Source organism: Vombatus ursinus, unplaced genomic scaffold (genome assembly GCF_900497805.2).
Source record: "Vombatus ursinus unplaced genomic scaffold, bare-nosed wombat genome assembly UNPS02014801.1, whole genome shotgun sequence".
In the NCBI taxonomy this organism is placed as follows: Eukaryota; Metazoa; Chordata; class Mammalia; order Diprotodontia; family Vombatidae; genus Vombatus; species Vombatus ursinus.
This window is the reverse complement of record NW_020954579.1, coordinates 28,066,740-28,082,965: the sequence shown is the minus strand read 5'-3', so window position 1 is coordinate 28,082,965 and position 16,226 is coordinate 28,066,740. Positions and strand designations below refer to the sequence as shown.

At 34.4% G+C, this 16,226-nt stretch overlaps 1 protein-coding gene across 1 annotated transcript in view; it reads right to left on the bottom strand.

Moving 5' to 3' along the window:
- SMURF2 (SMAD specific E3 ubiquitin protein ligase 2) overlaps positions 1-16,226 on the bottom strand; it is a 168,682-nt gene that overhangs the window by 45,337 nt on the left and 107,119 nt on the right. The window contains exons 7-9 of the mRNA XM_027873107.1: positions 15,069-15,152; positions 13,267-13,469; positions 8,998-9,082 (exon numbers count right to left, since the gene is read on the bottom strand). Of these exons, the coding sequence (XP_027728908.1) occupies positions 8,998-9,082; positions 13,267-13,469; positions 15,069-15,152 (372 nt within the window). The remainder of the gene's footprint in view (positions 1-8,997; positions 9,083-13,266; positions 13,470-15,068; positions 15,153-16,226) is intronic.

Genomic DNA, 16,226 nt, shown 5'->3' with positions numbered 1-16,226 from the left:
ACTTTATTAAAGGGTCCATGGTCCCTTCTAATGAAGTGGACCTCAGATCTTCCTTGCTATTTGAGATGTCCCTGGTTTCCAGGACCTTGTTTTTATAAGATTTGATAGCCAAATATGAAAAAGAGGCATAATAAAATACAAAATCTCACTGGTTGACAGACCGTGCTCTCGAGGGCCAAAACTTCTATATCAACAGCGGGGTCACAGGTTGGGTGAAGCATGGGACATCTCCACTAAGTGGTCATAAAATTGTCACAAGATGGTCACCTGTTCAGGTTGGACAAGAGAGAATGGTCCAGAAGTACAAAAATAAGTTGGGCGACTTTCCACAGCATCAAGCTGTTCCACCCATGCTTTTTTGGACATGGAATTTGAGTAAAATGGGACAGAGATATCTTTGTCAGCATTCTTGTGGTTGTACAAGTGAGCTTCACAACTGATAAACAAGTAATGAACATTACGTTAAATTTTGAGGCTCATTATAAAAGCCTACTATAAGAAACTGTTATCTAATTATCCCTACATGATTTATGTAAAATATCAAACTAATTAATACTGATTGGAAAAGAGAAGGGGTCCAAATGAATCGCATCTCACAGAAAAGACAGAGATATGTAACTACTTGAAAATAAAATCAGTTGAGTCTGCAACTGGTTGAATAGCCACACTCAAACAATAGTCAATAATGGTGCAATGTCAACTTGGGAGGAGGTCTCCAGTGGAAAATCCCAAGGATCTGTTGATTAATACCTTAGATGAAGGCATACATAGCATGCTCATCAAATTTGCACAAAGCATAAAACTAAAAGAATAGCTAACACACTGAATGACAGAGTCAAGATACAGAATGATCCTGACAGGTTAAATAAGGCACTAGGTTGAATTTATTAAGAAAAAATTCAATAAAGATAAATGTAAAGTCATATATTTGAGTATAGATAGATAGATAGAGAGAGATAGATAGTATACTTGAGTATAAAACTTAAGAAATATAGGATGGAAAGAGCATGATTACAAAGTGGATTGAAAAAAAAAATCTAGGAGTTTCAGCAAATTCAATAAATCAGCAGCGATGTGGCAGCCAAAAAAGGTAATGAGGTTTTAAACTGTTCTAAGAGAGCTATGCAGCTTTTCAGAGAAAAACAAAAAAAGAGGTCATAGTCTTTTCTATAAGTTATCTTTGTCAGATCACAACCAGGAGGGCAACCAGGGTGATGAACAGCCTTGAGATAGATGTCTTAAGAGAACTGGCTGAAGAGACTAGGGATGTTTAGCACAGAGAAGAGAAGACTAAAGAGTGGAAAAGCGTTCTCAGGAAAAACAGTTACATTGAAATATTCAAGGGGCTGTCACTGGAAGCAAGATTGGACTTGTTCTGTTGAATCCCAAAGGACAAAACAAGGTTCAAAGGGTAGAAATTGCTAAAATGCAAATTTAGCCTGATTATTTCATAGGAGAAGTTCTAAAAATTAGAGCTGAGTCTAAAACGGAATGAGCTGCCCTGGGACATGGTGGTATCCCTGTCATGCAGAGGCTGCATGGTCAGTTTTGGGGTGTTGGAGTAGATGACTACTGAAGTCCTATTCAACTCTAAATTTTGTTTCTGTGATCCGTCATTTTTCATTCTTGCTATTTCATTGACTCAAACCCTGGTAGAGTAATACATCATTTACATGATAATATATTTTATACATCAAGCACACAGTTTGTTACATGCTGCTGCATGTAGCCAGCAGGCATGTCTCCATTGCCCTTTAAGAAATACACATTTTTTATTCTTTGCCAAATAACATCACTGGAAAAATATTAATATTAAAAGGATGATACTTTGTTTCAGGAAGATGTTTGGCAATTATTGAATGCAGTGAGCAACTTTGCAAATGAAACTATGCCCATGGAAAAAGTTAACAGCTCAGCAGACAGAGCACTGGAACCGGAGTCAGGAAGACCTTTGTTCAAATCCAGCCTCAGACACTAGCTATGTGATTCTGGTAAGTCATTTGATCTGCTTGTCTCAATTTCCTAAACTGTAAAATGGAAAGAATAATAACACCTCACAGGGTTATCATATGTATCAAATGAGACAATATTTGTAAAAGTGATTAGCATAGTGCCAGGCACATACTAGGTGCTATATAATAAAGGTATGTTTCCTTCCCTTCCCTCCTTTCCCTTTTCTTCCTATTCAATTCAGGGCTCAGTTCACTGTCTACCCTTAGTGACAGTCCAAAGTATGTGTACTAACTGACAGACCATTCATTCATTCTTAAATGAATTAAAAACTATTATTATGCATAAAGAATTGTGTCAAGCTTTAAATAATAGCTTACACAATAGTACTTTATAGTTAGAAAGTATTTTACATTAATGCTCTCATTTGAGCCTTACAACAAATTTTGAAATAGGAAGGGCAAATAACAGCATTCCCAATTTACAGATACAGAAATTCATCAATTCTTTATCACATTCACCAATTCTGGCAGTTCTGACATAAGATCATAGCTAGAAGGGACTTTAGAAAAAATGAGGTGAGGTGACTTGCCCAAGGACCTACAATTAATAAGTAGTACACCCAGGATTTGAACCCATTCAGGTCTCTGATTCCAAATGCAGCATTCTTGCCAATCGACAATATTCTTGTCACAATCCTTATTAATTCTAATTTTTATTGAAAGCTTAAGCTATACATATCACTTAAAAAAATAATATGTGGAGCAGCTAGATGGTCCAGTGAATAGAGCACTGGCCTTGGAATCAGGAGGACCTGAGTTCAAATCCAGCCTCAGACATATAACATGCACTAGCTGTGTGACTCTGGGCAAGTCACTTAACCCCAGTTGCCTCACCAAAAAAAAAAATAATAATAATATGCACTGAGGTTAAGATTCAACATATAGAGACCATTTCTCAATTTCACAAATGTTAAAAGACAAAGAGTTCTATTTTCCCCTTTGTTTAACCTTTAAATTACTGATTTACTGATACAATTAATTTTCAGCTTTCACACTGATGAACCAGATTGGTTAGACCCAGAAACACTTCCTTTCTTAATGTTTATATTAAAATGCATTTCTAACATCCAATGCTGTGTACTTTAGTCATCAAGCTCTTTAACAGATGAAGTGAATAGATTAAAAACTCTTCTTGAAATCTTTTTTTCCAGGACATGGATTTAGTGGCCTTGGAATAGCCAACGTTTCCCTGGGTTCTCCCTTTCACTGCATCTAGCACCCTTCAGTATAAAATTTTCACAAATAATCTATCTGAGAAATAAAGGCAAATAGACTGTTACACTGATTCCCAATTATATATCACAAACTCATATTTATATAATAACCCTTTAAGGTTTACAAAGTATCTTCCTCACAATTGTGGCTGTACTTCAAGGCCCTGTCCTAAACTTTCTTTTCTCTACATCGTCTCCCAGTGACTTCAACAACCAATATGGATTTAATATATTATGTCCATTCTGATGACTTCCATACTGACTATCCAGCATGAAGCTCTTTTCTGAGCTCGAGTAGTGAATATCCAACTACTGGACATCAAACTGGATATCCTATAGGCATGTGAAACTCAACATGTCCAAAAGAGAATTCATTTACTTTCCCTCCAAACCTGCCTTTCTTCCAAACTTCTCTATTTCTGTTAAAGGGATGACCATCCTGCCAGTCAACCAAATTCTCAATTTCAGAGTCATCTTTAACTCCTCTCTACATAGCCTGTATGTTGTAAAATTTTGTCCATCTCCTCCACAATATTTCTGACGTGTCTCCTTCTCTCCATTCAAAAAGCAGCCACACTAGTTCAAGCCTTCATCAATTTTTGCCTTAGCATATCTTCTTAATTGTTCTCTCTGCCTCAAATCTCTTCATTCTCCAATCCATTCGTCATTAAAAATCATGTGACAATAAACAAAGCCAATGCAATCAAGATTAGGAGGAAAGCAGAAAACTGGGAAAGAATTTTCACAAGTGTCTCTGATAAGGGCCTCATTTTTCAAATATATACAGAACTAAGTCAAATGTATAAGAATACCAGTCATTCCCCATTTGAGAAATGGTCAAAGGATATGAACAGGAAGTTTTCAGATGAAGAAATTAAAGCTATCTATCTATAGTCATATGAAAAAAATACTCTAAATCACTATTAATTAGAGAAATGCAAATCAAAACAACTTTGAGGTACCACATCATACCTATCAAGTTGGCTAACATGACAAAACAGGAAAATGATAAATGTTGGAGAAGACGTGGGAAAATTGGAACATTAATTCATTGTTGGTGGAGTTGTGAATTGATCCAACCATTTTGGAGAGCAATCTGGAACTATGCCCAAAGGGCTATAAAAATGTGCATACCCTTTGACCCAGCAATAGCACTTCTAGGGCTATATCCCAAAGAGTACATACAAATGGGAAAAGGACCCACGTGTACAAAAATATTTATAGCATCTTTTTTTGTGGTGGCAAAGAATTGGAAATTGAGGAGATGCCCATCAATTGGGGAATGGCTGAACAAGTTTTGGTATATCAATGTAAAGGAATACTATTGAGCTGTAAGAAATGATGAGCAAGCAGACTTCAGAAAAACTTGGAAAGACTTGCATGAACTGATGCATGAAGTGAGCAGAACCAGGAGAATGTTATACACAGTTAACAGCCACACTATGTGATGACTGTGTGATAGACTTAGCTCTTCTCAGCCATGCATGGATCTAAGACATCTCCAAAATGATGGAAAATATTATCCACATCCAGAGAAAGACCTATGGAGTTTGAATGCAGATTGACTATACTACTTGCTCTTTTTTTTTTCCCTTCTATTTTGTTTTTTCTTTCTTGTGGTTCCTACTATTGGTTCTAATTCTTCTTTACAACATGACTAATGTGAAAATATGTTTAATAGGAATGTATATGTAGAGCCTATACCAGATTGCATGCCGTCTTGGGGAAGGAGGTAGGGAGAGAGAGGAAGAAAATTTAAAACTCAAAATCTTATGGAAGTGAATGTTGAAAACTAAAAATAAACTATTAAAAAAAAATAATGTGACAAGTTAGTGTTCCTAAATCACAGATCTGAAAATATCAATCCCCTGATCAAGAATTATCTCCAATGATTGCTTATTACCTCTAGGATCAAATCAAAACTCCTCTCATATTTAAAGCCCTTCAAAACATGGCTACAGCTGAGGCAGTTGATATTAGACTTCATTTTCTGACTACCATCTCAGTCTCCAAGTGATTCCATGAGGATTCTGACTTTTTCTTGTATGATCTCCAAATGGGAGATGTTTCCATTCCCTACTGTGACCATAAAAGTCCACCAAGGAATGCTGATATTGAAGATCACACTAGTCTCAAACCTCCTTCTTTGGCACATAAGTGCAGGGTTGACTCTGTCCCCTGTTGTCTCCCAGGGCCCTGAGAAGTACAAGGCTAGGCCTTGCCCCCTTGGTTCTGGTTTTGTGGTTACAGTACAAGGACAGAGTCTGGCCCTGAAAACTGAAGCTCACACTACTTTACAACTCCCTTCTTTATATTCTTGGCTTCCCTGGTGGAACTACCTCTATCAGCTTCTGCATTTCCTTGAGTATTGACAGAACCCTATTACCAGCCTTTACCAGCTTCTGGCAGTCTTTTTGCAATTCTGAACTGGACAGAGGAGATTATATCTGCTTTTGATTGTTTTTTTTTCTCTTTATCACTGGTCTTTTAGGCCCCCTTTTCTCATATTTTCTAGAGTTTATTCGGAAGAGTTGGCTTCTCTATCACCATCTTAATCAGAAATACGTAATTTAAATTTAAAGTTATTTTTCATAATAGTATTAATTCAGAAATCCTAGATAGCTTTTTGTAAAAGCCAAAATTGGCAAAATAATAAAAAATAAGACGCGATTAGAAAATATATTAACTTTCTATTCCATACTTTTAAAGGGTATATTCTACTTTTTTTTCCCTTTTATCTTTCTCTACTAGCTCACTTCTCAAATTAAGGTTTTAAAGCAGAAACCAGTAAAAAATAATTACTTGTGGAAACATGTAAATTTTAAAGGGCTTTGATTAATACCTTTCTGCTACATCTAATATTATTGGTTACCCTCTCCCTTCTAGATAGTATTTTACCTCTGGAACTTCATGACACTGCTTTCTCCTGATTCTAACTGATTCTCCTGATATCTAACTGTTCTTTCTCATGTCTGTTTCTGGTTCGTCATCCAGATGATAACCTGTGGGTGTTCCCCAAGGCTCTGTACTAGGCCCTCTACTGTTCTCCCAATAAACTTTTTTTTTCTTGGTGACCTCATCAACTCCCATGTGTTTATCATCTCTAGGAAGATGGCTCACCACACAGCTTACCTTTGAGTTTCAGTCTACATTATCAATTACCTATTAGATATTTCAAACTGGATGCACAGGCAATATCTTAAATTTAACACATTATCGAACTTTCTGGGCCCTTTTCTTTCTGATTCACTATCCTATTCCACATAGAAGCTACTCCAAGACTTTTCTCCTCAGATATACCAAACCTATTTCTACATCACTTCTCTTTGCTGAGGACACCACCTCTTATTTTACTGAGAAAACTGCGGTTATTCAACAAGTGGTCCCTCTTCTCCCCTTTTCTTCATTTTAAAACCCTTTCCATCATCCTCCATTTTCTCTTCCTTTCTTCCAGTCTCTGACAATGAAGTGGCCCTTCTTGCCAACTCTAAGCTGTCAACATGTGCCTTTGATCTCATCTTCTCCCATCTTCTCCAGCAGAAAGCAACCTCAATTATTTCTTCTTTCTCTATAATCTTCATCTTCTCCTTACTACCTTCAAACATACACAAGTCTCCCCAATACTTAGATCCTACAATTACCTCAAGCTATCTTATCAAGCTACCTTAAATCTCTCCTCCTTTTTCTCAACCAAAAACCTATGCACCCTTATTGCTTCCATTTTCTCTCCTTCCACTGACTACTCAATCTTTTATATTTAGTTTATTTAATGTGGCTTACTTTTCTATCTCCTCCATTAGAATGTAAGCTCTTTGTTCATAGGTCTGAATTTCTTTTCCTCATCTTTGGCTACCCTATATGTCAATCTCTTAACGTTCTCATAATTGGGATGCGTCTACCATGAATCTCATCTCAGCAGGTGGCCCAATTCATGTTTTCCCCCCATCTTTGTTCTTTTTAATATACTTTCTACTTTCCCTATAAGCACATGGGAGCCTGTGATATTCCAAGTAAAAATGAGATAGCATGACTGTTCTTGATAATGAAAAGCTTATAATAATTTTAATAATCTTTGTATAGCGCTTTTCCACTTTTCTTCTGTTTGTTATTCACTTTCCATTTTCATACTTCGAGATTCTGAACATGAATTTACCTGCTGGATAAACAAACAAGTTTATATTCTAAACTGGCGTTACTTCTAGCCAACATCTCTTTGCTTCATGAATAGGTCAAAAGTTTGTTGACTCAGGTACCTTTATGGCTTTTTTTGGTCCTCTTATTGTAAGCAACTGACTTACATTAGTTAAACCTCTGTATAAAAATATTAAAATCAGGGTCAATGTCTGTTGTTCACTTCCCATATTTCATCATGAAATACTAGTTTAAATAGTTATGAATTAAATTATTTGTTTCAATTTTATTTCATCTTTTTCTCATCATTCTTTATTTTTTTACTTATTCTGAACTTTCAGAAAGGAGAAATAGAATTCTTTCTTGTCTCTCAATATTTAAAGCACTGACAAATTATCTCTAAATATCTCTTCAAACTTAAAGACTCCAATATTATAAATTGGTGTTGGTAGGCTGAATATACACAAGATAGCAGAATCACACAAAACTCCACCTTAATAACAGGGCTTTGTTTTCTCTAAAAATATGCACTATTTCATTTTGGGGACTTAACACAAATATGTAAGCCCAAGAGCCATTCCAATGTATAAGTGGTCAAATCATATGAACAGTTCTCAAAAGAAGAATTACAATCTATTGACAAATATTTTCCCAAATCCTAAGTAATAATATGAATGCAAATACAAACAATTTCAAGGATTCACCTCCCATTCATAAAATTCACAAATGAAGGGGGCAGCTAGGTGGCACAGTGGATAGAGCACCGGCCCTGAAATCAGGAGGACCTGAGTTCAAATCTGGCCTCAGACCAAACACTTGGCACTTACTAGATGTGTGCCCCGGGAAAGTCACTTAACTCCAATTGCCTTAAAAAAAAAATTCAAGCTAGTTTTTTTTTTCTCTTCTGTTGAGTTTTGTTTCCTCTTTCTGGTGGTTCCTCTTGTTGGTTCTAATTTGAAAATATGTTTAATAGGAATGTATATGTATAGCTTATATAAGATTGTGCACCGTCTTGGGGAAGGTGGTGGGGAAGAAGGGGGAGAAAAATTTTAAACTCAAAAGCATATGGAAGTGATTGTTGATAAATCAAAATAGATTAATTTAAAAAAATAAAAAATAAGAATAAAAAAATTTACAAATGAAAAAAAACTTTCACATATAAAACAATATTCAAAATAGCAATTTTTATAGTGGCCAAGAACTGGGGACAAGGTAAATGTCCCTGAATTGGGGAATGGTTAAACAAACTGTCTTTAATAAATATAACTGAATATTATCATATAATAAGAAAAGAGTAACATAAAGCATTCTGAGATGAATGGGAACTTACACGAACTGACGCTGAGGGAAATATTCAAGACAAAAAAAAAATAAGCACAGTGACGACACATAACATAGTAGGAGGAAAAAACGAAATGGAAAGATAGTTGGTTTTGCTAAACTGCTGTTTTTCTGTTTTTTTAATTCTTTGCTACAAGGGACACTTTGATAGGTAGGGAAGGGTAGAGATGAAAATAATATAAAGTAATTTGGATATAACACTGAAAAAAAAAGTACCACTAAAACATTTTTAACAAGTAAAAGACTACAGATTAAACTTAAGTAAGATAGAATAACAAATATTTCAATTATTTTCTGACCTGGGTACTCTTGGATCATGCCACGTGCTCACTCCAGTCTGAGTATGTAGAAAATAGACTTGACCTTGCTGTGTTGTTCTCTGCTCTATAAATCAAGAAATATCAACAATCAAACACAAAACCATAAGGCAAAGATTAAAAAGGTACTAATAGGCTATTAAACAAATACAGGTCTCCAAATAACAACAGTTTATGCTATAAAAACTTATTTGGAAATCTGATGTTTAGAATTCAGAACACATTCTTCTATATAAAACATTATAAACGTGCTTAAATTCCCAAGCTAACCCTTGAAAATCCTATAAAAGACATAAATACAGCACTTTTGCAATGAATATTTGTAAAATACTATTAATCAAATGCTATTAATTTTGCAATGAATATTTACAAAATACTATTAATTAAAGAAAACAAAAAATCTCTAAAATTTTACTAAGTACTTTTGCTTGGTTACTAGTGCTTTAAGAAAAGAGATAAGAAAAGTATTGGAGCATTTTAAAGTTTTTAGAGGCACATAGTATTGATGTTTTAAGTTTATATTTTACTAAGCAACTCATGTCTTTCCTTTCATTTAACAGAGGTGTATTACTATCAGTACTTGAGAATAATAAGAGTTGGTTTTGGCTCACAGAATGCAGGAAGAACAGGGTGAGAGAAAGATTTTACTGAGGTAACTGGACAAGAATTAGAAGAGAGAAGAGAACCAAAAAGAGAGATAAAAAACAATGTCTGCATATATGTGGAAAAACCTCTTAAGGTGGAACTTCTGAAAGTTAAAGGAAAGGAAGGCAAAATAAGGCAACATGGCCTGAGCACCATCCTTAGCAAAAAGTAGGGAAACAAGACAATAGGTGGAACAGTTTCTAATATTAACCACCAGATGGCATCCCTGACCTAGTAGAACTTGCTTGAAGTCTACAGAAGAGTATAAAATGTGTACCTTTTCAAGTGGGTGAGAAGAAGGCCAGTTTATGCTAAAAGATTCATGATTAGGTGTTCCTAGGCTGGATCTTTATCACTTGAAGGGTAACTTCACTTAATGATTAGAAAACAAATTACATTTTTGAAGGAATTGTGTTTGATTAATATACATATTAGAAATTATCCTTAAAAAAATAATAGCACAAGTAGTCCAAAATTACAGATAAATAAACCATTTACATTTGTTTTTTGGGAAGAAAAGTGTTTTTTTTATAATTCTAAGTATGGATGTCTATGATGTTCTAGAGCACTGGACTTAAGAGTCAGAAAGATCAGGAAAATGTGGGTTCAAATTCAGTCAGATACACACTAGCTGTGTTATCCTGGGTAAGTCGTTGAAGTGCTCATCTATAAAATCAATGTTGTACTTTAAGGATACCAAGATCCCTTCCAGCTCTAAATCTATGATCCGCTGTTGTTGTTGTTATTATTGTTGTATGTCCTTTGTTCTTGAAGAGGACCAAGACATCAGGAAGGTGATTCCATGACTTGCAAGTGATTTGGAGTTAGGTCAGAGAGCTCTGTGCAAAGTCACCAGCCTCACTTTCTCCTCTGGAGCCATCTGGGTCCAACAGCAAGATATAGATCAAGATACCTAGACATGGCCCCCTATGATCCTATGAACCTGTTATATAACACCTTTCCTGATACCTACAGTTAGCATTGACTTTCTCCTCATCATTACTTTGTATAGATTTCTGAACTGGCATTTACTTACATGCTACACACACACACACACACACACACACACAACCCCATCCCACAATGCAAACTCCTGAAAAGGCAGGGACTGTTTTCATTTTTATATGTATTCAAAGCACCAAAAATATAGCAAATATAGCAAAATACAGCCAAAAAATGCATACAACTGACTTTAGGGCCAGGACGACTGGGTTGAAGTCCCACTTCTAATTCACAGAGGCTGTGTGATCATGGAAATGTCACTTAACCTCTCACTGAGAGCTCTAGGCAACCCTATGAAACTTCAAGTTGTAGAGAAGATGCCAAACTGCGCCTCCTTATTAGGAAATTCTCTACCAGCGAAATAACAGATCTAGTCCGTAGAGCGACTTACCATCTGGTGCTTCATAAACATTTGCTGAATATTTAAAGAAAATATATTAACTATAGTATCTTCATCTTATTCCTTCCTTACTCTCCATTCACCTCTGTGTAAAGAAGGTAATTATTTCTTCTTAAAACACTTTTTTCTGAATCTAAATCTAAATTTTTAACCCCACTATGTAGATGTCTTCATACTGCTGTACTTCTCATTCACAAAAGTGAGGGATTTAATACACACAATACTAAGTTTCCTAATTAAGACATACAGTTGCTAAGATTAATGTTTGTAATATGGGCAATAATTTTTCCATTGTATCTATTATTTTTGTTATACATGAAGTATTTTTCTTGGAAATTGTGAGATTAATACAAAAAACACTTTATTTTAAATACAAACTTACTGCTAAAAAACTTTAGTTTCAGTTATGACTTAACCCAAAATCAAATTAGAAGAGTTTTAAGTCTATTAAGATAAATTATGAATCATTATATTAATGGAGTATGAGTCATTAAACATTATATCACTAAACTTCAAAGTATGAAGGAAAAAGGGGAAAATATGGGCATTAAAAGTTGAAGAAAGCAAAAACATGCCTGAACATGTAAAATTTCATTCTTAAAACCTACCAGATTTGATAAAATTTGTTTCTTAAGAAGTCAAAAAGAAAAAAAGGAGAAGATAAATTCTATGCCAGATTACCTGGAAATTTTCTAGCTTCCAAAAAAAAAAGATAAAGTTATATGGAAAAAATTGATCATAACTTTAACCAAATAACTAAAATCACAAATAACTAAAAACATTTTATATAATAGATTAGTGTTCACAACCTACTAGTCAAAGAAATCAGCAAGTACTATTACATAGAATATTAACTCATTTATACCAAAAAAATTCATTAATTAGGCAGTTATGGATCATAACAAAAATTAATTGTCAAAGTTAATCCATCTTTTGCCAGACCAAAAAGTTAAAGAATGTTTGTCTTACATTAACAATAATAGATTAGACAATTTTTTTTTAATAAAAGAAACAATCTGATTATTGATAAATTGGTTTTTGCTTGAGGGTCTTCTGATCTTGTTAGCAAATTGTTACAAAATACTAGAATTTCAACATCAAGATTAAAGAAACAGCACTTCCCCAATGTATGTTAAACTTTGGAAAATATGCTTGAACTTAAAAAAAGACAATGGATGACTATTAGCTAGTAAATATTTTAATCAGAAATGTCCATAAGAAACTACTCCTAAAATTACATATTTCAGAAAAAGTTAAAATATAAAAGTAACTCAAATTGCTTCAATGCTAATGATCATAATTTTCAATTATATAATAACAGCATTCTCTGATATTCTATCAAGTAAAAATCTTTATTAAAAATTGAGAAAAGATGTGGTTTCCCCCACTGGTTCTAATTCTTCTTTACAACATGACTAATGTGAAAATAGGTTTAATATGAATGTATTTGTTGCGCCTATATCAATTTATACACTCTTTTGGGGTACGGGGAAGAGAAAGATGGGGAGAAAATTTGGGACTCAAAATCTTATGGAGGGGCAGGTAGGTGGCTCAGTGGATAAAGCTCTGGCCTTGGAGTCAGGAGGACTTGAGTTCAAATCTGGCCTCAAACACATGACACTTACTGTGTGACCCTGAAGCAAGTCACTTAACCCTGATTGCCTCACCAAAAAAAAGGGGGGGGTGGGCAAAAAAAAATCTTATGGAAGGGAATGCTGAAAACTAAAAATAAATAAATGTATAAAAAGGAAAAGAAAAAAATTGAGAAAAGAAAAAAGGGAATTATCTTCCAAAAGATGTTATTTAAGTAAGCTTATCTGTTTATTTCAACAAGTGGCTGTAATCCAGCAATTTTTCTCCAGAGGAAAAAAGATGACAGACTACTTGTGATTACCAAGATAACAAAGTGACAGTGAAATAAGTAGTGCAACATATCCAAAATAATAAAATGGAAAAAAAAAAAAAGAGAGAAAAGAAAATTTTACTATTTGTGTGGAAATATTCTTTTTAGGCCAATATAACTACACTAAAGCTGCCATCTAGTTTTACCAATGTAAAATTTAAAATTAGGTGATATCACAATTATCTGAATTTTTAAGCAAAACTACTTCCACTCTGATTAATGGTCTTCTAAAAATTACTAACCCATACACCTCCTTTCTTCTTTCAGACCCTCCCATCCCTCAAGCTGCAAAAGTTCCTACCATAGCCTTCAGGCAGGTCAGGAGGAGTGTGTAAATGTGTCCTGCTCATGTAGTTTCTGTGTCTTTGTGACCTGACTTTCCTCTCCGCCAGTCGAGGGTCTGATGACTGTCCACACGCTGCACTGTTTGTTCCAGTGATTGGAGTGTTCTCATCCACAAAGCAGCTAAGAGGCCTGCCAGGGCTGGAATATTCACATGCTGGTCTGTTAAAAAATGATGAGAGTGAAAAGTTACTTGTCTTGGGTATCCAAAAAAAAAAAAGGAATGAAAGAAAGAAAAAAATAAATTCCTATAAGAATCTTTAGCTAAAATTTTACTGTAGTAACAATTGGACACTATTTAGCAAGTAAAAATGATTGATACCAACTATAATAATTAGTATTCTTTTTAAAAAAATTAAACTTGAAACCTAAAGATAGCAAATACATGTAAAAGAGGATAGTTAGATAGATAGATAGACAAACAGATAGGACAGTTACGGTTCTCTATAGATGAACATCCCTATCTTTCCACCCAGCTACACACACCCATACACACACACACAAACCCCTCCCACACAGAATATAAGGCCAAAAACATTCACCAATAAAGTGGGCAAAGGATATAAACAAACAGTGCCCAAAAGAAGAATTGCAAACTATTAAAAACCAAGTAAATTCACGTTCCAAATTACTAATAATTCAAGAAATGAAAATCAAAGTGAGCCTGAGATTTTACTTCACACTCAGAAAATTGGCAAAAAGGACAAAAGAAGAGAGCAGTCAATGTTAGAGGGGTTGAGGGAAGAAAGTATACAAAAAATACTGTTGGTGGACCTGAGTATAACTAAGTAATTTGAAATTTTACAAATAAAGTGACTAAAGTAACTATATCTTTTGACTCAGAGATTACGCTATGAAGCCCAGGAGGTTACTGATAAGAATAAAGTCCCTATGTACACCAAAATATTTATAATAACACTTTTCTGCAGTAGCAAAGAACTGCAAACCAAGGAGATAGCTATCATTTGAAGAAAGGCTATACAAATTACGGTATATAAGAATAATGGAACATTACTGTGCTGTAATAAATGACAAATATTAATGAACATAGAAAAGCACAAAAAGATTTACATGACCTGATGTTGAGTAAACAGAGCCAAGAAAACAATATATACAATGACAATAACAATGGAAATGGAAAGAAAAACCATAAAAGTTAATATTACAAAACTATAACAAACAAGTATGTCTCAAAAAAAGAAATATGACACCTCTTTTTGCAAAGGTGGGAGGTCCACAGGTGTGGTATATCATATGTATTTTCAGACTTTTTTCTATGTATTAATCTGTTTTGCTGGGGATTTTTAAATCTTCTTTTCAGTTGTTAGTTTTTTCCTTTAAAAATATTATTTGTGATATGGGATGGTTCTCTGGGGAGAATGTGAAGAGGATAACTTGGGAAATTTTGATGACATAAAAAGTCATAACATACAAATAAAAATTTATTTTAAAAATAGGAAAATAGGTCACGTTTATGGTATTAAATAGAAGTCAGCAAATGAACAATTTTCATCTTCAAATACTGTAAGTTTTTAAAAAATCAATCTGACTTTATCCTTCCATTCTATTTTGCAACTTTCCTGATTGCAATTTTCCTCAGTTATTATGTAAGACTATTTATTATGACAGATCCTCCTAGGAAAGGAAGTTTAATAAGTTAACATGTAAAATGTAAAATGTAAAAGCTGACTGATAAATGTAAATGGGTGGAGGGGAAACAAGCCTTAGAGACTAACACGTATTTCCAAAATACTTAATTACCGAGTTGGCCGTTCCCACTGAGTAGTTCGTGTAATATGATTTAAGTACTGTATCCTTCCAGAAGCAGTTCTCCGTTCCTCCCAGCTAAAATTCACAAAATAAGAGATAAGACAATTAATATTTCCAAGAAAAATAACATATTTCCAGTACAGCAGCAAAGTCAGGAAGATATCTACTACTAAGAATTTGGTAAGCTAAATTCTGAGTCTATCACTTCAGTGATTGGGATAGGACTAGATTTGTGATTTCACTGAGATAAGGAAACTCCCTCTGCAATTCACAGTCTTTTTTTTTTAATTAATTTATTTTGATTTATCAACAATCACTTCCATACGCTTTTGAGTTTAAAATTTTTCTCCCCCTTTGCAATTCACAGTCTTACAGAGTTTCCTGCAGCAGTGAAAAGTGCCTAGGGTCACAAAGTCAGTATGTATCAAAGGCAGCATTTTGAACTGGGTCTTTATGACTGAGACTGGCTCTTTCTATTCCACTATGCCATCCTGCCCTCACTTACCTCAATTCTCCATAGATATAAAATAGTCAGTATTTGTATCCTTGTTGTTTTTACCACTAATTAAGCTTGTCACATATAGATCAAATTTTGAGAAAATAAGTATCAAAAAACCCCACCACAAAGAGTGGCAAATTGCTCATGAATACAATCCTCTCCATTTTTTGTTATGATTCACTCAAGGCAGAAAGAGACAACACCCCACCACAAGGTAGAGGTTTAGAACTTAAAGAATTCTATTGAGATCCATTGGTGGGACTTCACTTTCGATCTGTAAAGGGAATGGAAGGAGCTGGCTCGATGATCTCTGAGGTCTCTTGTCTATTAAGGCATGTCGATCCCTATGTGGCTAGAGTTACAAGCATGTGGTAGAACGAGTGTATGCTATTCTCTCTCAGGGAAGACTGAGTATTTTAACCTTTAACTGCCTTCTTATAAAGGTACCATGACCAAAATCTGAAGAAAGTTTAGCAGGTATTATGAAGAAAAAGTAAATAATATGCAGAATGCTAGTAATAGTATATATATCAAAAGAATTCATAAAACAATTACTGTACCCTACATGTAAAATTAGAATTGTTAAAGATCATGTGAAGATGATCAACTACCGGATTAATTAGCTGATCAAAACATCAATTTAGCAAAAC